The sequence below is a fragment of the Canis lupus genome, chromosome 21 (assembly GCF_048164855.1).
Source record: "Canis lupus baileyi chromosome 21, mCanLup2.hap1, whole genome shotgun sequence".
In the NCBI taxonomy this organism is placed as follows: Eukaryota; Metazoa; Chordata; class Mammalia; order Carnivora; family Canidae; genus Canis; species Canis lupus.
Window position 1 is genome coordinate 45,013,822 of NC_132858.1, and position 24,276 is coordinate 45,038,097.

Consider the following 24,276-nt stretch of genomic DNA (forward strand, 5'->3'; position numbering starts at 1 on the left):
GGAAGAAAAACCCATCCTATCAGGCAAAATGGTATCTTAAAACTTAAATATTTCTTTTCATTTTCTTTCTTCCACCAAGAGAGACATTTATGTATATGAGATGTAATTATCAGTATGAACTTTGTGTAGTTTTTTGTGTTTGAGGTAAACATTTTCACTTTTAATAATCAATATTGAAAGGACATTTTTAATGACTAAACTATTCCGTCTTCTGAATGCAACATAAATTATTTGCCTTTCTTCATTATTTTAACATTAAACTTTTCTGTAACTTTTCTAGAGCTCTCTGATATAATTTTTGTCTCCAGAAGGCTGTTATCTGAAGACATTATAGTATGAAGTACACTGCTGTTCTATACATAACATGAGAAAATACATTTAGCAAAGACATTTTGAGAAGCAAAATAGTAATGTAGCAAGGATGTCTTCAGAAGCAGATTCCACACTTCTCATGCATTCCTTTTGGAAAGGGTTGGTCTTCCCCATTCACGTGTTCCACTCAGTTCTGGCTTTCAATTCTCTTCCATAAAAAAATAAAAGGGACTAGGAAGGTTCTGATCAAACTCAAGAAAGCAATGGTCTCCCCATTAAGATACTGTCGTGGTCATAAACAGCATGGGTTAAAATGACCAACAAAGAACATGAACCCAACTGAGGAGGGAGAAGGGCTGAAGGATCCCATGGAGTGTATGTGCCTGGCCTGCAAATCCCTCTTTCCCCTGAGGAGATCTCAAAGTTGAACACTAGACTGTGGGGCCTTCAAATAGGGGACAGAGGGAATGAATATGTTGATGTTTGTTGGGGAATTTATCCTTAAGGTGAGTAGCTCAAATAGGAAAGTTGCAAGGAAAGATCTGTATTCCCACAGAAGCCCACTGCAGATTCTATGGTTAGAAATAAACTTTTCACTGTTTTATGTTGAAAAGTCAATGAATAAATTATTGGCATTTACTTATTCTCTGAAATCAGGTCCTATACTTGTGCTTGAGCACATTGTAAGGGTCTGTCAGTTAATGTTCACCATCTGTTCTGTCTCCACTTAGGAGACAATATCTTATTCCTTGTATTGTCCTTCAGTAAAGAAATGGTTAAGTCTTGATTTCTGTGGAAATTAGAGTTATTTCTGTCAGAAACTGTTTTATGAACATACTTTCTTAGTATAATATTTTAAAATACTGCATGTTCAATAGACATTAGCTTTCAGGAAAGCAAATATTTGGGATGCCTTGTCTGGTTAAGCGTCTGTCTCTTGATTTCTGCTCAGTTTATGATCTCAGGGTCATGAGATTTAGTCTAACATGGGGCTTGTGCAGAGCATGGATTATGCTTAAGATTCTCTCTCCCTGTCTGCCTCTCCACTCCCCCCTCCAAAAAATCAGATAATATTAATGAGTATTTTTTTGTTGATAGACATTTTTTCCTAAATATTCCTCTACTTTTCCATCTTCACAACAATCACATGATATGGAGGCTTGCAGTTCTCATTTCATAGATCAGGACAGTGAGGTACAGAGAAGTGACATGTGACTCAAGGAATATCACAGGGCTGCTAAGCAGGACATGTGGACAAAGGTCTTCCTTGAAGAAACTTAAAGAAAAAGGATAAAGATGAAGATAAAAGTCCCCATGATCAGCTCACCATGAACAGTAACTGCCTCCAGGAAGGAAGGACTGAAAAGATAGATAAATTCTAATAAACATGAAAGGCTGGATTTTGGTTGACCTGATGAAAGTGGCAAGCATAGCTCTTTGTTTTAATAAGTGTTAATAAGATTGTTTTACTACCGTACCCTTGTTTATTGTATTATGGAACATCATGAACACAGAATTGGGTTCAGCATAATACTGGTACTATAATCATTTATCTACACAGAGATCTCTTTACTTTTTCTACTTAGGTGATGATGACTTATTTAATAATTCGATGAATACCTCAGAATCCAATATTTAACTGAAGAATTAAAAAATTAGAAATAATCTACATGATTTTTCTACCAAGTGTATCATCTAGAAAAGCACAGAAGTTAATGATAATCCCTCAACACTTGTCCAGTTTCCTGTTTTGTGACTGAAAGAATAGGGCACATCCTATACCATTCAAGATGGAACCTTGGTGGCTTTGTGGAAAGTGGAATGAAAGAAACTACATAAAATCTCCCAACTCTTCAATTGCTTTACTTATTGGGGGGGAGGGGCAAATGCAACCCATTTATTTGGCTGTCTTCCCAATTTCATTCTTTTGCTCCTCCATGGACAGTCTACCTCTCTTACCTTCCCCTGGGCAAAAGGAGGTAGACCCCCATGGAGTGCACAGATGGTTTTCCTTATTCTCTGGTTCCTGTTTGGGAGCAGCCAATGGAAACATCAGCAAGAGACTGGGAAGTAGGAGCAGGATGAGCTTAGGGTCCTCTCCCTAAAAGCGGGCCCGCATCCTCCAAGGGCCAACCTATAGTACCATCTGCCCCCATACCCAGAGGTGCTCAGGGACCCAGAGGTGCAAGTGAGAGAGGACATTCTCTTTTATACCACTCAACCTACTGGAGGAATTTGTTTCTTTATTCCAGGGCCCTGGACCCACAGGCTTGGCAATCTAGTGCCCAAGAGGAAATATTTCTGTAGGTGACATGGTGATTGTTCTTTGAACCTCAATTTCCATTGACCAACTTTACATTGGAAATCAGAGCAGAGATTCCCATTACTGTAATCCACAGGTGTTAGGTTCCTGGGGCAAAGAGCAATGGGGAGAAAAGTGGCACATCAATACTGAGCACAAAACAGAAGATTTCCCCAAATCCAACCTGTGTGCCCCTCAGCATCTGAGCTGGTTCTTTGCCTGGTGGAGAAACTGTGCCCCAAAACAGAGGACACACAGGTTCCTATGTGAAAGTCTATCTTCTTCTCAGTCTCCAGATGAATATTTGAGGCTGATATTCTATCAACCTTCCTGAATGTTAGCATATCATGTTTTCAGGAAACAGAAGTGACAAACAACTTTTTTGAATAAAATTATAGTTGCGTGCAATTCTGCTTGACATGATGTCATTCCTTCTTCTGCATCTGGACAAAAGAGATGTGAAGAAACAAAATAACTTACAGTATAATGTTAATAAGAGGACTGAGTATTTGTAGTATCTGGTATCTGTCCTACACAGGGGAAAAGACATACTCAGCCCAAAAAGTTACTCTGAGCTCTTCAGGCATGAACTTTGTATCTAACTGGCAATGGAGTCCCTGGGAATCTGCAGAGCAAACTAGATTTTGTTTTGTAAATGAAGCTAAGGCTGTTGGAGTAGAGGGGAGAAATAATGGTCAAGAGAGAGGTTATTACACACATTTCTAAACATCAGATTTCGCATGTTATATCTAAGTGATCATTAGTAATCAAGAAATTTAATACTAAGTAACTTGTGAATTCTTTTTAAAAATACATTCTAGAATAAAATTCATAAGTCATGTAGGTTTTCTATGAGAAAATAAGTGTATGAAAGTGACATAGTAGAAGGTCGCCTGATCTCAGTGTTTAGAAGAAACCTCTCCAAGTTGTGCCCTTTCCTTACCCGAGACTGTGTCCCTGAACCCATTCTGGGTGGAACATAAAGAGTTCCCAACACAAAACAGTCAACATGGATTTCCAGGTTTCCAAGAAATTCTAATATTTGTGATTTTTAGAAGGTGACTCTGAGGCAACAAACATGACATTTGATGTCTTTGGTTAAGCTCACCTTACCCACAAGAAGAAAGGCAGGGGAAAGAATTGACTCCAAATATGGACTTGTTTTTCCTTCCACATAGGAGTTGTTTGCTCCATGCACAAGGCCACTGTCCTCTCAGAAGGTAACTCAAAGGCACTATGGAACCATGTTAAAAACTGAGATTTGCATTGACTTAGCATGACTTCTCATGACAGTGTCTTCATATTTGGCTAATTTGTCTCTAACCAAATGTTAATAGTCAGGTCTCAGATCACTGCTCTGTGGAGTCAGGCACTGAGAGGAAAGGGTTCAGTGGTATCAGGACAGTGGGGAAGATAAATAAAGGAACATCTTCAGAATAGATCAAAGGTAAATTTCTACTCCTCCCCCTAACCCCTTCCTACACATGCTGGACGTCTTTGCCTTGACCCAGGCCTTCAGTAGAAGGTTGAAGTGTTGGTTTGGCTCTTTCATGCCTATCTTAAATATAAATCTTTCACCACAAAAGCAGAAGCTCAGAGAGATAGATGAGGAGTTAGTGAATCTGAGGGACAATTTACTTCAGATGATGTAGACTTTCCTTACAGTAATCATTTTCACCAATGCGATTACGATTCACATAAAATTTGATTTTCAATTGAAAATGCACTTATTTCAGCTTAGACCTCCTCAGAGAGCTTTTTCTTTTCCCCACATTCAGTGGCAGAGGTTTCCTTCTTTGGGGCTGGAGAAGCTGTAATACAGCTCTTCTTTTCTTTTTTTTTCTTTTTTCTTTTTTTTTGTTCAATAAGTTGCATAACTTTAAGAAGTTTGGTTAACAATTTAAATAAACAATTTTGGTTTATTACAGAAATCAGTCACATTTCTGTGTCAGCTAAAGTACTTCGTTTTATGGAAGAGAGAACAGAGGTGCAGGGAATCTGATCTCCAAATCCCATATACAGTAGCATTTAAGCAGAAGCAGAAGGTGCAGGACCCCGGGTCTCCTTTAGGGCTGATGGATGCACCTGCCTGAGGATCAGCTTCCTGAGCTTCTGCTCCCTGACTCTCCACCGCAAGTAACTAGCAGGAAACGGGGCAGCAACATAAAAAGTGGAATCAAGTGGTGATTTCTACTCTCAGCTTTCAACTATTTGGTGGTAAATCTCCAGAGAGTCCTTATTCTTGAAATGATTTGCACCATATTTTATTACCACATTCTTCGCAGACGTGGTCAGATTCTTTAATCACCAATCTGTCACAGCTCTGTTCAGTAGAAAATAAATACAAATCACAATTGGAGACAAATATTTTCATACTGCTGCATTAAAAAGGTTAAAGAAACAAATACAATTCTAGCATTACTTTTATTTACTGTGAGATATCCAAAATAATATTTCAACATCTGACTATATAGAAATTACTAAGAAGATATTTTATCTTTTTTTATAGACACAAGAATATGGCTTGTATGTTACACAAGCAGCCCATCTCAGCTTGGACTAGTGGACTAGCTACATTTCAAGAGCTCAGTACCCACATGTGGCTAGCAGCACACATTCTACTCCAAATTCTTCAAAAATGCTGCCTCTGACAACCTGTAGAAAAATCCCTCCAGGCTGAACAGCTCCCCGGGGCTGAGCCAGCCAGAACCCCAGGGGCTCCTTAGTCTTCAGGATTCTGTGCAGTGGACTCACAGAGGTGACACCCGCAGGAATCCTAGATGCTGAGGGCTGACCCGGGACAACCCCAGAGTTCTAGAGCCAGTGGAACGTGCCAGGTGTGGAGGATATGGAGACCTTTTTGCACAGAGACCAGGGCAGCAGGAGTAGCTGTGCGGTTCCCAGGCAGCACAGTAGTACACGCCCTCGTCGCTCTTCCTCAGCCTCTGTACCAACAAGGCGCAGCTGTAACTGTCCTTGCCCTTTTGGGCACTGACTTTGTCTGCATTCACAAATGCATCCCTCTGCACTTTCCCGGTGGACATGTCTAGGTAGAGGAGCCACTTGGGGGCTGTACCCTCCTGATGGAAGTACCAGTTGATATACCAGACCCAGGTATCCACTTGACATTTTAGGATGGCCAAAGTGTCCAAGCGCTCCACAGCCACAGGATTCTGCTCCAGGTTGAGCCCTGCTCCACCACCTGAGAGAGGGAGAGGGGGACAGCAGTGAGACAGAGATGGCCAGGAACCTCAGGCTGTCCCCCACACCCTGCACAAGGGATGGAGTCGGGACTTACCGGGAAACAGGAGGGCACACAGGACAGCAAGGGGACCCAGCATGGTTCAGCTTTCCTTCTGGTGGAAAGAAGCCCAGGGGGACCTCGGGGATGCACCTGTTGGGAGGAGACTACCTTGGTGGGTGACAGAGGACCAGTTAAGTTCTGAGCCTCTGCTTCCTTGATGCACCTGCAGGTAATGATGAGAAGCTGTAGGGAGGTGCCAGAGGGCAGGGACAGATCTGACCACAATGGGGGAGGGAACATAATGCTCAGGGTGCTGAGAAACACTGAGCAACATTGGTGCATGACAGCACCAGTGAGAACAGCAATCCGTAATTGGACACCCACTACATCTGAGCACCACACTAAATGATTTCTCTTCATTGTTGATCAAATCCTGAAATTCACCCTGTGGGATAACTGTTAATTCCCTCAATTTAGAAATGGGGAAATTCAGGTTGGTATTTTAAGTAACCTTTCCAAGACTGCATGCCTACTGGGTATTGGGTCTGGATGTTCCCAGGTCTGGCTGGAGACAAAGCTCAAGCCTCAAATGGCCACTTGTTCCTAATAGAGGATTGTGTGTGTAGCTTGCTAGGGAGGCACAGACAAGCACAGAAATCTCAGCTGAAAGGGCAGCAGGTTCCTTGAGCTAGCGTTGGAGAATTTCTCCCAGAGATCTCAATGGATGATTTAAATGTCTTAAAATAACACGATAGCTGTGTAGTCTTGGGCAAGCTGTTTCTATTCCTTTTCCTCATATGTCAAAAGGGACCTCATTAGGTTGCATACAGAGTAAACAGGGAATCTAGGCAATGCACGTAGCCTTTCCAGTTGCATAGAAAATGCTAAAGAAATGTTGAGGTTTAATCTAAAACTGGACGGGGTGCAGTAGATGATTTCTTGGGTTCTCATAGTGTAGCATTATAGGGAATATTACAATTATGGAAAATCAGGGATGTTTGTGTGTGAATGTGTGAGTGTGAGTGTGTGTGTGGGGGGATGGCTAAAGGAAGAAGACTGCATGAAGCCAAGGTTAGTGCATGCTGGGGGCAGGACCGCTTGCTGCAGTTCCAGTGTCAGATCCTCAGAAATGGTAAAGACTGGGCTTCAGGAAGGGTCAGCTGAGGAATGCATCTGAAATGAACCTTTGAGAAGTGAAGATAGCATCAACTTCCATCTGAAAAGAAATATGCTTTTTTCTTATTCCAAGTAGGAGAAACCCACCCCTTGGTGTGGCTATGGTAATTAGGTATGCTAATGATAGCCCTTCAGCATGCCACCAGCCTGGAATGAAAAGGCAGTGGGGATGGTCAGGAAGGGGACTTGGCTGGGGCAGGGAGGCGTGGGTCCTTCAGTGCTCAGTACCAGATCCAGTTCCTGAGCTCCTCCTCTTGATAAAAACTGAAAGGTAGATATGCTGAGTTATAACCAAGATTCAAGTCTCAAGTGTCTTCAAATGCAGGCTTTGAAGTTGTGCTGAGCTGGTGAACTGGTGACTAGAATACTCTGCTAAAAAAATACTCCAGGCTCATCATTCAGAATCTCAGCAAGTGTTTAGGGCAGCTGTGCTAAAATGTTAAATGGAAAAGAGCGTGAAAATGGGGGTGACGTTGGCACAGCAAAACGACGTGTGGAAAGGGTTTCAGTATAAAAGGTGAGCAATGTGGGTGGTGAGAAATTGGGTGAACTCTATTCTTCCTACTTTCTCCCTTTTCTAGATTTTCTACAAATTGATTATCTTGCTATCGGGAAGAGAATCCACAACCTTTTCTTTTCTTTTATGAAAATAAATTTTACTAATCATTCTCAGTATTCAAAACTCTTTTTCTCTCGTTGCTGTTACCGTTTGTCTTCCAACACTGCTTAAATTCAAAGTTCAACGCCTATTGGCCATGACCCTCTCCAGTGTGTAATGAAGCCTTCCCAAATCTTCAGCCAAACACTCTCATGAGTATGTCAAACGACAAAACTAAAACAATTTAGTTTGTAGACTGTAATGTCCTTTTTTCAAATAAGAACAATCTGTGGATTGGGGAGTTTAGGACCTCACAAGCAGTGGAGCACTCTGCCCCAGGGATTCAGGGCAAATGGGATTTTTATACAGCCTTAGAAGTAGCTGAAGAAAAACAGACAGGATGAGGGGGAGGGCCAGGAAAGTGCATTGACATAGTATTTAGCTTAAGTTGATTGGCTAAGGTTGCACATCTAATCTTAGAACAGGGGAATCATTGCACATTCTTAGTGTTTGGGGCCTGGTTGGCTGGAATATACTGTGTCTCTCTGGTAAAGGACACGAGAGTTGCTAAAGTTTCAGTTTGCTGACTTGGCACCTCAGAGTATAAAGGGTCCATCCTGGGCCTGGGAAATTCATTTCAACAGGTGACAATTGTTTTCCTGTCCTCTACTTTTCTTCCTGCTGTGGTGCATCCGTACTCTTCCCTACCTGGCACTAGAAGATCATATTTGTTAAAACATGCACACATTTTAAAAACTAGTATGAAAAGCCTTTCAATGGGACAGGATAAGTAGCCTTGTGTGATTTCTGGAGGGGTCTGAGCAAAATCCTATTAGTGCTCAGGAAGAGAGAAATCAGGTGGCTGTGGAGGGAGCAGTACTTCCTGTCCTCCCAGGTCATCCTGCTGCTGCCATGAATACAACTGCTCTGATGGCCCCAGACCTCAGCCCCAGGGGAGAGGCAGGTGGGTCAGAGCAGGTGTGTACTCAGGCAGACCCTGTGCAAAGAGCCAGGTGATGAAGCTTGGATCTATTCCTTTCATTTCTGAGAGGCTGGCCTGCTCTCCCTGACCCGGGACAGCTCCCTTCTGACCATGGGAGAGTCTGAGATCTAATGTGACTTCTTCACTTAGTCACATGGAATGAATTAGATGTACATGAGATACCAACACTTAGTGAACTAGACAAGCTCAGAAAATCCAGACAGGAGTCCTTTATATAATTTGTGTTTTTTTTTATAAGAAGAAGTTATTTTATTTTATTTTATTTTTCATCTTTCACATTTATTTTTTTAATTTTTTTTAATTTATTTTTTATTGGTGTTCAATTTACTAACATACAGAATAACCCCCAGTGCCCGTCACCCATTCACTCCCACCCCCGCCCTCCTCCCCTTCTACCACCCCTAGTTCGTTTCCCAGAGTTAGCAGTCTTTACGTTCTGTCTCCCTTTCTGATATTTCCCACACATTTCTTCTCCCTTCCCTTCTATTCCCTTTCACTATTATTTATATTCCCCAAATGAATGAGAACATATAATGTTTGCCCTTCTCCGACTGACTTACTTCATTCAGCATAATACCCTCCAGTTCCATCCACGTGGAAGCAAATGGTGGGTATTTGTCATTTCTAATAGCTGAGTAATATTCCATTGTATACATAAACCACATCTTCTTTATCCATTCATCTTTCGTTGGACACCGAGGCTCCTTCCACAGTTTGGCTATCGTGGACATTGCTGCTATAAACATCGGGGTGCAGGTGTCCCGGCGTTTCATTGCATCTGTATCTTTGGGGTAAATCCCCAGCAGTGCAATTGCTGGGTCGTAGGGCAGGTATATTTTTAACTCTTTGAGGAACCTCCACACAGTTTTCCAGAGTGGCTGCACCAGTTCACACTCCCACCAACAGTGTAAGAGGGTTCCCTTTTCTCCGCATCCTCTCCAACATTTGTTGTTTCCTGCCTTGTTAATTTTCCCCATTCTCACTGGTGTGAGGTGGTATCTCATTGTGGTTTTGATTTGTATTTCCCTGATGGCAAGTGATGCAGAGCATTTTCTCATATGCATGTTGGCCATGTCTATGTCTTCCTCTGTGAGATTTCTCTTCATGTCTTTTGCCCATTTCATGATTGGATTGTTTGTTTCTTTGGTGTTGAGTTTAATAAGTTCAACACCTTTATATAATTTGATTTGAGGACTGTAGTTAAAAGATTCTCTCTTTCATCTTCAATTTATATGTTTATAACACTTTGTACTGAATACACTTTTTCTTAAAAATATTCCTCATTTGTTAGATTAGTAACCCCAATTTTAAAACTGGTCATAGGTAATATCCTGGACATTCACACTTTGCTACACAATTACAGAAGTTTAGACACTTAAAGATGAAACCATGAGCTGCTGCAGTAGGATTAGAACCCCCATTCCCTCTTCTCTACCATGTGTACCTCTCATTGAGTGCACCTGGCATTTCATTTTTTTTTTATTTTTATTTTTTATTGGTGTTCAATTTACTAACATACAGAATAACACCCAGTGCCCGTCACCCATTCACTCCCACCCCCCGCCCTCCTCCCCTTCTACCACCCCTAGTTCGTTTCCCAGAGTTAGCAGTCTTTACGTTCTGTCTCCCTTTCTGATATTTCCCACACATTTCTTCTCCCTTCCCTTATTTTCCCTTTCACTATTATTTATATTCCCCAAATGAATGAGAACATATAATGTTTGTCCTTCTCCGACTGACTTACTTCACTCAGCATAATACCCTCCAGTTCCATCCACGTTGAAGCAAATGGTGGGTATTTGTCATTTCTAATAGCCGAGTAATATTCCATTGTATACATAAACCACATCTTCTTTATCCATTCATCTTTCGTTGGACACCGAGGCTCCTTCCACAGTTTGGCTATCGTGGCCATTGCTGCTAGAAACATCGGGGTGCAAGTGTCCCGGCGTTTCATTGCATTTGTATCTTTGGGGTAAATCCCCAACAGTGCAATTGCTGGGTCGTAGGGCAGGTATATTTTTAACTGTTTGAGGAACCTCCACACAGTTTTCCAGAGTGGCTGCACCAGTTCACACTCCCACCAACAGTGTAAGAGGGTTCCCTTTTCTCCGCATCCTCTCCAACATTTGTTGTTTCCTGCCTTGTTAATTTTCCCCATTCTCACTGGTGTGAGGTGGTATCTCATTGTAGTTTTGATTTGTATTTTCCTGATGGCAAGTGATGCAGAGCATTTTCTCATATGCATGTTGGCCATGTCTATGTCTTCCTCTGTGAGATTTCTGTTCATGTCTTTTGCCCATTTCATGATTGGATTGTTTGTTTCTTTGGTGTTGAGTTTAATAAGTTCTTTATAGATCTTGGAAACTAGCCCTTTATCTGATATGTCATTTGCAAATATCTTCTCCCATTCTGTAGGTTGTCTTTGAGTTTTGTTGACTGTATCCTTTGCTGTGCAAAAGCTTCTTATCTTGATGAAGTCCCAATAGTTCATTTTTGCTTTTGTTTCTTTTGCCTTCGTGGATGTATCTTGCAAGAAGTTACTATGGCCGAGTTCAAAAAGGGTGTTGCCTGTGTTCTTCTCTAGGATTTTGATGGAATCTTGTCTCACATTTAGATCTTTCATCCATTTTGAGTTTATCTTTGTGTATGGTGAAAGAGAGTGGTCTAGTTTCATTCTTCTGCATGTGGATGTCCAATTTTCCCAGCACCATTTATTGAAGAGACTGTCTTTCTTCCAATGGATAGTCTTTCCTCCTTTATCGAATATTAGTTGCCCATAAAGTTCAGGGTCCACTTCTGGATTCTCTATTCTGTTCCACTGATCTATGTGTCTGTTTTTGTGCCAGTACCACACTGTCTTGATGACCACAGCTTTGTAGTACAACCTGAAATCTGGCATTGTGATGCCCCCAGATATGGTTTTCTTTTTTAAAATTCCCCTGGCTATTCGGGGTCTTTTCTGATTCCACACAAATCTTAAAATAATTTGTTCTAACTCTCTGAAGAAAGTCCATGGTATTTTGATAGGGATTGCATTAAACGTGTATATTGCCCTGGGTAACATTGACATTTTCACAATATTAATTCTGCCAATCCATGAGCATGTAATATTTTTCCATCTCTTTGTGTCTTCCTCAATTTCTTTCAGAAGTGTTCTATAGTTTTGAGGGTATAGATCCTTTACATCTTTGGTGAGGTTTATTCCTAGGTATCTTATGCTTTTGGGTGCAATTGTAAATGGGATTGACTCCTTAATTTCTCTTTCTTCAGTCTCATTGTTAGTGTATAGAAATGCCACTGACTTCTGGGCATTGATTTTGTATCCTGCCACGCTACCGAATTGCTGTATGAGTTCTAGCAATCTTGGGGTGGAGACTTTTGGGTTTTCTATGTAGAGTATCATGTCATCGGCGAAGAGGGAGAGTTTGACTTCTTCTTTGCCAATTTGAATGCCTTTAATGTCTTTTTGTTGTCTGATTGCTGAGGCTAGGACTTCCAGTACTATGTTGAATAGCAGTGGTGAGAGTGGACATCCCTGTCTTGTTCCTGATCTTAGGGGAAAGGCTCCCAGTGCTTCCCCATTGAGAATGATATTTGCTGTGGGCTTTTCATAGATGGCTTTTAAGATGTCGAGGAATGTTCCCTCTATCCCTACACTCTGAAGAGTTTTGATCAGGAATGGATGCTGTATTTTGTCAAATGCTTTCTCTGCATCCAATGAGAGGATCATATGGTTCTTGGTTTTTCTCTTGCTGATATGATGAATCACATTGATTGTTTTACGGGTGTTGAACCAGCCTTGTGTCCCAGGGATAAATCCTACTTGGTCATGGTGAATAATTTTCTTAATGTACTGTTGGATCCTATTGGCCAGTATCTTGTTGAGAATTTTTGCATCCATGTTCATCAGGGATATTGGTCTGTAATTCTCCTTTTTGGCGGGGTCTTTGTCTGGCTTTGGAATTAAGGTGATGCTGGCTTCATAGAACGAATTTGGAAGTACTCCATCTCTTTCTATCTTTCCAAACAGCTTTAGGAGAATAGGTATGATTTCTTCTTTAAACGTTTGATAGAATTCCCCTGGGAAGCCATCTGGCCCTGGACTCTTGTGTCTTGGGAGGTTTTTGATGACTGCTTCAATTTCCTCCCTGGTTATTGGCCTGTTCAGGTTTTCTATTTCTTCCTGTTCCAGTTTTGGTAGTTTGTGGCTTTCCAGGAATGCGTCCATTTCTTCTAGATTGCCTAATTTATTGGTGTATAGCTGTTCATAATATGTTTTTAAAATCATTTGTATTTCCTTGGTGTTGGTAGTGATCTCTCCTTTCTCATTCATGATTTTATTAATTTGAGTCTTCTCTCTCTTCTTTTTAATAAGGCTGGCTAATGGTTTATCTATCTTATTAATTCTTTCAAAGAACCAACTCCTGGTTCTGTTGATCTGTTCCACAGTTCTTCTGGTCTCGATTTCGTTGAGTTCTGCTCGAATCTTTATTAGCTCCCTTCTTCTCTTGGGTGTAGGATCTATTTGCTGTTTTTTCTCTAGCTCCTTTATGTGTAAGGTTAGCTTTTGTATTTGAGTTCTTTCCAGTTTTTGAATGGATGCTTGTATTGCGATGTATTTCCCCCTTAGGACTGCTTTTGCTGCATCCCAAAGATTTTGAACGGTTGTATCTTCATTCTCATTAGTTTCCATGAATCTTTTTAATTCTTCCTTAATTTCCTGGTTGACCCTTTTATCTTTTAGCAGGATGGTCCTTAACCTCCATGTGTTTGAGGTCCTTCCAAACTTCTTGTTGTGATTTAGTTCTAATTTCAAGGCATTATGGTCCGAGAATATGCAGGGGACAATCCCAATCTTTTGGTATCGGTTCAGACCCGATTTGTGACCCAATATGTGGTCTATTCTGGAGAAAGTTCCATGTGCGCTTGAGAAGAATGTGTATTCAGTTGAGTTTGGATGTAAAGTTCTGTAGATATCTGTGAAATCCATCTGGTCCAGTGTATCATTTAAAGCTCTCGTTTCTTTGGAGATGTTTTGCTTAGAAGACCTATCGAGTATAGAAAGAGCTAGATTGAAGTCACCAAGTATAAGTGTATTATTATCTAAGTATTTCTTCACTTTGGTTAATAATTGATTGATATATTTGGCAGCTCCCACATTCGGAGCATATATATTGAGGATTGTTAAGTCCTCTTGTTGAATAGATCCTTTAAGTATGATATAGTGTCCCTCTTCATCTCTCACTACAGTCTTTGGGGTAAATTTTAGTTTATCTGATATAAGGATGGCTACCCCTGCTTTCTTTTGAGGACCATTCGAATGGTAAATGGTTCTCCAACCTTTTATTTTCAGGCTGTAGGTGTCCTTCTGTCTAAAATGAGTCTCTTGTAGACAGCAAATAGATGGGTCCTGCTTTTTTATCCAGTCTGAAACCCTGCGCCTTTTGATGGGGTCATTAAGCCCGTTCACATTCAGAGTTACTATTGAGAGATATGAGTTTAGTGTCATCATGATATCTATTCAGTCTTTGTTTTTGTGGACTGTTCCACTGAACTTCTTCTTAAAGGGGAATTTTAAGAGGCCCCCTTAAAATTTCTTGCAGAGCTGGTTTGGAGGTCACATATTCTTTTAGTTGCTGCCTGTCTTGGAAGCTCTTTATCTCTCCTTCCATTTTGAATGAGAGCCTTGCTGGATAAAGGATTCTTGGTTGCATGTTCTTCTCATTTAGGACCCTGAATATATCCTGCCAGCCCTTTCTGGCCTGCCAGGTCTCTGTGGAGAGGTCTGCTGTTACCCTAATACTCCTCCCCATAAAAGTCAGGGATTTCTTGTCTCTTGCTGCTTTAAGGATCTTCTCTTTATCTTTGGAATTTGCAAGCTTCACAATTAAATGTCGAGGTGTTGAACGGTTTTTATTGATTTTAGGGGGGGATCTCTCTATTTCCTGGATCTGAATGCCTGTTTCCCTTCCCAGATTAGGAAAGTTTTCAGCTAGAATTTGTTCAAATACATATTCTGGCCCTCTGTCCCTTTTGGCGCCCTCGGGAACCCCAATTAAACGTAGGTTTTTCTTCCTCAGGCTGTCGTTTATTTCCCTTAATCTATCTTCATGGTCTTTTAATTGTTTGTCTCTTTTTTCCTCAGTTTCCCTCTTTGCTATCAACTTGTCTTCTAGGTCACTCACTCGTTCTTCCACCTCGTTAACCCTCGTCGTTAGGACTTCTAGTTTGGATTGCATCTCATTCAATTGATTTTTAATTTCTGCCTGATTAGCTCTAAATTCTGCAGTCATGAAGTCTCTTGAGTCCTTTATACTTTTTTCTAGAGCCACCAGTAGGTGTATAATAGTGCTTCTGAATTGGCTTTCTGACATTGAATTGTAATCCAGATTTTGTAACTCTGTGGGAGAGAGGACTGTTTCTGATTTTTTCTTTTGAGGTGAGGTTTTCCTTCTAGTCATTTTGCTCAGTGCAGAGTGGCCAAAAGCAAGTTGTATTGGGAAAAAGAGAAAAAGAGAGGAGAGAAAGAAGGAAAGAAAAGAGAAAGAGAAAAAAAAAGGGAAGAAAAAGAAAAAAAAACGAAAAAAAAAAAAGAAGAAAAAGAGAAAGAAAAAGAAAGGAGAAAAAAAGGGGGTGGGGGAAGGAAACAAATCAAAAAGCAAAACAAAACAAAAACAAAAACAAACAAACAAACAAAAGAACCACCGGGGAGTATCTTCTGATTCTGTGTACTTTAAGTCCCTTGGCTTCTCCTGGAAGTTGTCCGTCTAGCTGGTGTTCTGGGGGAGGGGCCTGCTGTGCTGATTTTCAGGTGTTAGCAGTTGGGGGAGCTGCTGTGCCCCTGCCTGGTGCAGGGCTCAGTGGGGGTTGTTTACCCCGTGAGGCCGCAGGAGGAACAGCCCCAGTGGCGGGGCAGCTCTGGAAACCTGGATTCAGCTCCGGCCGGAACTCCGTCTGCAGGGCCTGGAGGCTCCGGGGCGGGGCCGCTGCTCTGCTCAGCTGGGGCAGGAGCGTCCTCGCTGTCCTGGGCCCTCCCGGCCTCTGCCTGTCCCGGGGGAGGCGGGATCCTGGGCTGTGTCCCGGCGCCCTGTGCTCCGGGGCCTGCGCTGTTGGATTCGCGCTCCCGGGCCGCGCAGCCCCCTCCGCGGAGCCGCCGCCCGAGCCCCTTCAGCTGCTCCGGGTCCCGCCGTGCGCGCTGCAGCCCTTAGGGAGCTCGGCGCACTCTCCTGGGCGCGCAGTTGCTGTCAGTGTCCCCGGGAGCCCGAGGGCATCCCCGCCCTCCTGGGTCCTGCTCCAACTCCCCGCGAGCCCCTTTCCGCCCGGGAAGGTCGGTGCAGCTCCTGCTCCTCCGGGACGGGGCTCTCCTGTCCTGGGGACCCTCGCCCCGGCCTCAGCCCGGCTCCTCGCGGGGCCCCTCCCCCTTGGAGGCCTTTGTTTCCTTACTTCTTTTTCCCCGTCTTCCTACCTTGATAGAAGCGCGAACTCTTCTCACTGTAGCATTCCAGCTGGTCTCTCTTTAAATCTCAGGCCGAATTCATAGATTTTCAGGATAATTTGAAGGTTTTCTAGGTAGTTTGGTGGAGACAGGTGATTTAGGGACCCTACTCTTCCGCCATCTTGCTCCTCCGCACCTGGCATTTCAAATTCAGTCACTACATGCAGAGCACCCACCACATGTCAGGGATGGGGCCAGGCCCTTTTTCCAACAGAAGTTTCGTTTTTGGAATCCTTGAAAATAAGAAAATTCTGTGAGACACATTAGTATTCTCCGGTAATAGATGATGACTGGCTACTTAAACATTCCTCCATTGGACTTTTTAAAATAGCTTAACAAAGCTCATAATCATTAAATTGGCTTTATTTTAGGGAATTCAGATCAGTTATGTTGGTCTACATTTGGTTCTCCTCAAAAGATATTGGAAATATGTATATGAGAGTGTGTATGTGCTCATAAAAATTTAGTTAGATGATGTCTTTTGCTACTCAAGACAGCCTCACATAGGGTTGCCAGATTTCATGGAAAGAAAAGTGCAAAGTGCTATGCAATATTTGGGCATAAACTATAAAACTATTTGTTATTTATCTGAAATTTAGGGAAATGCAAATCAAATCCACAATAAGATATCAACCCCTACCAGATAGGATGGCTATGATAAAAAAAGAGTAGAAATATCAAGTGTCATCACAGAAGCTAGAAGTGAGGAAGGGCAGGGACTCTGCTGACTGTCCTGTGCTCAGGGACCCCATGTGCAGAGGACAGGAGGCTGCCCCAGGAGCAGCTCTAAGAGCAGACTATTCCAGGCAACCTCACTGTCTTGGAGTCCCAGGAAATCCTTGCTTGGCCAGAGGTCTCATGTTAAGGAAGTATAAATTGCCATCACAATAGAATGGAAAGAATATTCATAAATAAACAAATAACAAGAGAAATTGCTCCCAACAGAATGTTGGTACAGCACTGAGAGAGGTGCATGCACTGTTGAGCTAGACTTTATTTATGGAGCTCAGAGTGCACTAGAGACGGTGTGGGAAGAGAGAGAAAGAGAGAAGAGAGAAATCTTACATTTCACCCTCTTTGCCCAGTATTGTTACTGGTAATTATAATTTATTTATACTTATATTTTTAAATTCATGTTAATAATGTCAGCAAAACGTCAGTGTAAGGGAAAAATGCAAATACAATTTTTTAAAGATTTTTTTTATTTGAGAGAGATAGAGCATGAGAGAAAGACAATACACATACCCCACTGAGCAGGGAGCCAGCCCACTGTGGACTTGATCCCAGGACCCTGGGACTATTGAGCCAAAGGCAAAAGCTTAAAAGACTGAGTCACCCAGCGCCTGCAAATACACAATTTTTAGTGAATAGTAAAAATTCTGTGATTCATCATTTGTATCCATTTCTCTTAATATTACTCCTTTTGTAGATACCCACTGAATAAAGGGAAAGCAATATAAATCCAAAAGTGAGAACCCCTAGCATCTAATTTATGGTATCAAATACCATTTCCTACTCCAAGTTACCAGGCCTCAGTGGAGAAGTGTCAGAAAACAGAAATAACATAATCAAAATCTTAAAAAAAAAAAAAAAAAAAGGGCAGCCCAGGTGGCTCAGCGGTTTCATGCCGCCTTCAGCCCAGGGTGTGATCCTGGAGTCCCGGGATCGAGTCCTACATCAAGCTCCCTGCATGGAGCCTGCTTCTCCATCTGCCTGTGTCTCTGCCTCCCTCTCTCTTTGTGGCTCTCATGAATAAATAAATAAATTTTTTAAAAAAGAAATAGCACAATCATAAAGGAATCAACCATTGCCCGTTTCTATACAAGCTATTTTTCAGGCTACCAGAGAGCTTACGAATGGCAGCTCTCCCCTATGGAATTATTACAACTGATAAGTTCAGAAAAAATTAGAGAGACCCTGAGAATGAGGAAATCACCCGTGTGCACCCCCAGTGAGATCTTGAGTGTCTGGTCTCCTGGAGCTTGTGGGATGCAGGCCCTGGGGGTCTGTGCTCGCTATGGGGGTGGGATGAGTCCAAGCTCACAAATATACTACTCCTTGGTGGCTCCTGCTGTTCACACCTGCCACGTGCCAAGAACTCAGAATGATGATGGTGGTGATAGAAACCTTCATCAACATCGTGCCCCTGGGGACAAGGACATCACACACACTAATGCTTATATTTCTATACCGGCTGGCGTGGAGGTGCTACCTCGTAGCTGTGGGAGAAATAGTCTGTTTAGCAGGAATTATTAGAATGTCCTACAATTTCCTGAGCTCTCTCTCTCTGTTGTATTGTGACCACAGTGAACCAGGTCAGTAGTGTTCATGATGAGCTTTGTGAGGACTCATACCTGTCGTTCAGAGCACTAGGACAATCACCTGAAAGACGCTGGATGTTTAATCTATAGGCATGGTACACTGTATCGAGTGTGTGTGTTTCAGACATTCTTGTTAAGTATGTCAATAAAACTTGTTTACATAGTGTGCTTCTTGCACAGATTAGAAGAAACTGTCAGGGAACAGAATTTACATGCAGTCAGTCTAGGGTGACACATGGATGAGAACCTGACTTGATGCAAATCACTACTCAACACACCAGACTAAGATAGCTGTTGACAGTGGAGGAGAGGAAGCTAGACTGGGGCCCAGTTCATGCTCCAGGGCCCCCTGCTGTTTGGTGCTACCCCACAGCTTCCAAGATAGCAGCCCCATCCCCTGCTAGGGCGGTGGCAGGGCTGGGCCAGGATAGTTTCCAGAAGAGTCCAGGAGAGCCCAGAAACCTCAGCCAGAGCTTTACATCCTGCCTCCTTTTCCCATGGGCTCCATGGCTGCCAGCATCCCAGACCTGCTGGCCTCATGGATGGACCAGATATGGGTCCAGCCTGGGGGCCCAGCCCTCTGAACAACCAGCAATGTGATCTTATCAGTGGTGCCCTGGAGGGAGAGGTCCTTCCTATACAGGGCTGCCAAAGAGGACACCCGGAGGCTGAATGATACCTCCTAACTCCCTGAGGATTTATTGCATCGAAGAGGACAGAATGACAGCTCCAGTCCAAGCCCTGCCCCTTGGAGGATGTGTGTCCTTGGGAAAGTCGTTGTGAATGGGAATAATAATGCTCACTCTGGAGACATCCTCCACCATGGGCCTGGGATGGGTCAAGTTTATTCCTTTGTAAATAAGTACTATTTATCAACTCACATACAATGTGATTCATTAACCATTTGTTCCTTATAATAACATACAAACGTGGTTATAACCACCACACTTCATACATCTGCCAATTGGAATCTTAAGACTTTTCATTTGCTCAAAGTAATGTAAGTAATGAAGACTTGATTCAAACTCAACTTTAATGAAGTGCAAAATCCACACACCCATGACACCATTTATTCCATATACATAGATTTCAATGTGTGTATGTGTCTGTGTGGGTGTAAAGAGAGAGAGACACACAGAGAGAGAGAGAGAGACAGAGAGAGAGAATTTCTTTTAACCTGCAAAGACTAAGGGGCCATGAGGAAATATTCAGAGCTTGCAGAACTCAGGAATCTCTCTCACTTGCCAGGAGCAAGGAGCAGAAGCTGTTGTTGAGGAGCCATCCATCATTCAGGTAACGGTGCTGGACTCAGAACATAGGAGAGATTCCTCCAGCACTTGTGAATTAAGAGTTGCTTGCCTTTTTTGAGAGACTATTTTTAAAGGTTGTAACAGAAACCATCCATTAAATAATAACAAATGCACTCTATTGAGTGTCACACGCTGTACACACCGATTCCCTCCCTGCAAGCCTCAAGCAGGTGTCATTCATCCCATTCTGCAGATGAGACAGAGGCTTAGGGCAGTGGAGTCACCCACCTGAGATTGCCCAGCTAGGAAAGACACACGGAGAACTTCCGGTCTGCCAGGCTCTGAGGCCTGTGCCCTACGTAACCTGCGTGGATGTTTGTGATTCAGGGATTAATTTTGTCCTCACTGGGCTGTTGCTTTGAATGCGAACTGTGGTCCTGTCTTCAGTACTGAGATTCTGGGTTAAAAGCTGCAGTAGTTGGCTTGCTCCTTCCTCTGTCTTCCGGCCCCCCCTGCTGGGCTCTGCAGGCAGGTCCTACAGGGACAGTCCTCTGGGGTGGAGCCCAGGGAAGTGGTGTCTGTTACTGCAAAGGACCTGCTGGGGAAGGGGAAAGGCCAGACCTACCAGGCAGGAAGCCTGCTTTTCCAGGTGTGGACTCAGTGTGCTTGGCAGTTTTAGGTAAGGGGATTCTTCCTGCAAGGCCCCCGTTTCCCAGCCTCAAATGAGAATATTGACTGATATGTTTGGTGTCCTCTGTACCTGTGAAAACTGTAGAGATTTGCCCGTGAATAGTGCACATTTACGTGTATATAAATGGCCTAGCATCCCTGTCAGCCCATGTCTGTCCATGAGTCTGTCCCCACAGTTCACTGCTCCCCTGTGCTGCTCCTTGTACCACTATTGCAGCCAGGGCACTAATTCATCCCCCGACAGTGACGGGCACTTGTACTGCTGCCCAGACTGGCTGTCACAGCAAGGCTGTCCTCCACCACTTGAAGCTCTGCTGGTGGGCGTCAGCATTTCCCTGGGAATCTGATCCCCCCAGTTCCTGGTCCTGGAAATACACATGCATGTTCTGTATAAACACTGCCTGTGCTGTCACCTGACGTTTAATGTTTCACCAACCTGAGGGCGACCACACAGGGTCAGGTGGTTTGAGGTGATGGGCACCTACCTGTCTGATGACGAGGTAGCTGAGGGGCTCTCTTCATACCTGGTGTCCATGAAGGTTCTCCCTCAGAGACCAGCTTATCTGTGTCATTTAGGTGCTGCCAAGGGGCGGCTGGTTCGCAGAGGCTCCATCATCCAGCAGAGCCAGGCCACCTGCGCTGTTCCCAGGCCCCCCCATCCTGGTTGTGAGCCCTGGACTCCATGCTCACACCGCTGTTTCTCAGCTCCTCATCTGCAGAAAGGAAAATCAGCAACTACCTCATAGGTTTAAGATTAAATAATCTACTACATGCAGAATAATAAGGAGGGTGTCCGACAACTGAAGATTGTTCGTTACTATTATATTTACTTTTAACAGTAATTTAATTATCTTATAAATACAAAAAAAATACCACTGGACATAATGTGAGTATTATAATATATCATTGAAAGTATGTTATAAATAAAAATAAAGATAAAATGATATAAAAGTTGAATTGTGAAATAAGATTAGAGGAAATGTTATCAAATACTTTTTCACTTGAATGATTTAAATCTCTTGGATATTTATCCTTTGTGAGTTTTAGCCAATAAGTATCTTGAGCTAATTTACCTTCTGTCTAAACTTTGGCTAAGGCATTTGCATTAAATACAGATTCTCAGTTTTGTAGTCAATCTCTTGTTGGCCACAGACTTTGCACACTTTGGAATCCTGTTTAGGGAAACATGTCCCCCTCCAGCACCACCAAAGCATTCTGTCCTTTCCCGGGATATTCAGTTTGAGATTAGAGTCCCTGCTGAACCGAGCATTAGCGTGTCTGGACTTCTGTGAACTCCTCATCCCTCAGTCTCTCCTTTATTGGCTCCTTGCACATAAGATCCCTGCAGTAGGTTCAGAGCACAGAGGAGGTCAGCAGAGATATTTTCAGTTATGGGAAAATGAAGTAGTAAGTGGTGTTGATTTTACACAGAATTCAATAAGAAACCCCAGTGGTGCTGGTGGAGAAGTAAACCGGTGGAGCACGCTAATCACACTCATTATTAACATTTTGTATATTTATAAAGGTTATCCATTTATCGGCTTTACAATGGACATTTCTCTAACAAAATGCTTCCTATAGGCCATTTGCCCAATCAAACCTGTTTGATTTGCTTTGTTCTTTGGTTTTCTTGATATAGTTGATTTCCCCAGGGAGGAAGGTATTCCCCAGGGAAAGATGCCACAAATACTGAGTAAAAGAATCACTAACACTGCATAACTCATAAAATGTTGAATTATATTGTACACTTGAATCTGGTATAGCGCTCCATGTTAATTATACTTTATTTTTTTAATATGAGACTGTTTCTCCTTCTTCTCACTGACACATGTCAGAGGTTTTCTGTTGGATGACAGGCATTATAGCAGATGTGAACTGGTATCTCTTTGGGCTTTTCATTTGCCACTAGGGACCTAATTTTGAGAATATTTAACATGCTTATTAGTTACTCAAACACGTTCTTCAGAGAAATATGTTTTTAACCCTTTTATAATTTTTTGGAGTGATATTGAGGTAAGTCCTACTGAGTGGGAAATCTTTATGCATTCTAGATAAAAGGCTTTTATATGATGTACAAATTTTTCTCTGAGGCTGTAGTCTTTTCATTTTCTTCATGGGGACTATTGAAACCCATGTTTTGAGTTTTGATGAAATCCAGTTTATCAGAATGTATTCTTTTCTGGATAAAGTGTTTGGGGTCATATCTAAGAACTCTTTGCTTTAATCCTGTATCACACAATTCCTTCCTCTGTTTTCATCAAGGAGATTTTAGAGTTTTAGAATTATCTTTTAATTTACTTCCATCATGAAATACTTTTCATGTATACAGGAGCAAATGAAAGAAATGTATGCTTCTCCCTTGCAATATCCAGTTGTAGCTGAGTCGGTGTGGAAAAGACTATCTCATCTTGCACGGAAGTAACTCAACACATTTATCAAAATCCTGTTGACCAAACACAAGAGATTATTTCTGGACTCTCAGTTCTCTTCCAGTGACCTTCATGTTTCTTTGCACCAGCAGTACTGGCTAAATTGTGTAACTTAATCCTTCTGTAAGCTCTGAAATCGGGTCCTGTAAGGCCTTGCTGGAAAGGCCCGCCCTGCTGCCTCCAGGACCTCATGGGTCAATGAGAAAGCTTTCCACATCCTCTGTGTGTGTGCAGCATCATCAGTATCTCATCCAAATCAAGTTTTATGTGTGTCCTCCCTCCAGTGATTCTACAGGGTGACCATATCAGTCCCCCAAGTTTGGTCTCTTTCAAAATAATTAGATCTATTCCAGGGTTTGGGGTTTTCATGTTAATTTTAGTGCAAACTTATATATTTGTGTGCACAAAGTGTGCTGCATTGAATCCTTAATCCATTTGGTGAGAATTGTCATCATGGCAATATTGAAGCTTCTAATCCATGTACATGGACCCTCTCTGCATTTATTTAGAGATTCTTTAAAAATTTTCCTCCACATTGCTTTGTACTTCAACGTACTAGATTTGCTCGTCTTGTGTTAAATTATTTCCCAAATATTTTCCCCTTTTTGTTTCTATGAAAATGGAATTGTTTCCTAAATTTCGTTTTCAAGTGTTGCATTCTAGTATACAGAAATCCAAATGATATTTTGTACATTGAATGTGTCTTTTGTGATATCAAACTTGTTTATGAGTTTTTCTTTGGGCTTTGTGTGCCGGTAGATACTCTGGAAATATCCACATACAGGGTCATGTCAGCTGTGGATCAAGTTATTTTAACTTTTGTTTTCAATCTACAAGAGAGTTTGAATTTTTTTTTTTATTTGCGTTGCACTATCTAGAACTTTTAACTTTGCACAAGTCAGACTTGTGAAGACAAGTATCAGGAGCAGACTTCCCTGTCTTGTTCCTGATGATTAAGAAAAGCATTCAGCCTTGCAGCAGTAAGTCTGATGCCAGCTATGGGTTTTCACAGATGCCCTTTATGAGGTTGAGGAAGTTCTTCATTTTGCAATTGTTTCTTCTGCCAAAGAGAATAATTTCTCGATTCCCTCAAATGACAATATCGCTTGAAGTTACAAATTTTCTAACCTAGATTTTATTTTTTATATAAATATTCTGTTTTGTAATTTTGCTATCCTTCATTAGAATATCTGTTTTTTGTTTTTGTTTTTGTTTTTGTTTTACTTTTTGTTGTCATATTTTCCTTTAGGATTTTAAACATGATTTTCTCTATTTATTGAACACATTTCTTATAGCTACTTTAAAGTATTTATCTGCTAAAGAGAGTATCTGCACACCCTCAGGGCAGTTGAATTGTAAGAGGGTTTTTGCCTAAGAATAGTCTTACTTTTGTGAGTCTTTGCCTGGCTGTTATTTTTTTAGTGAAAAGTATATTGTTAAAAATTTCTTGTAG

General features: G+C 42.1%; 1 gene segment (V, D, J or C); it reads right to left on the minus strand.

The window, feature by feature from the left end:
* The window catches only part of LOC140613528 (T-cell receptor gamma chain C region 5/10-13-like), a 43,317-nt gene extending 37,242 nt beyond the window's left edge, over positions 1–6,075 (minus strand). The window contains 2 exon segments of the C gene segment in view: positions 5,487–5,816; positions 5,913–6,075. Of these exon segments, the coding sequence occupies positions 5,487–5,816; positions 5,913–5,955 (373 nt within the window).
* Between the last annotated feature and the right edge of the window lie 18,201 nt (positions 6,076–24,276).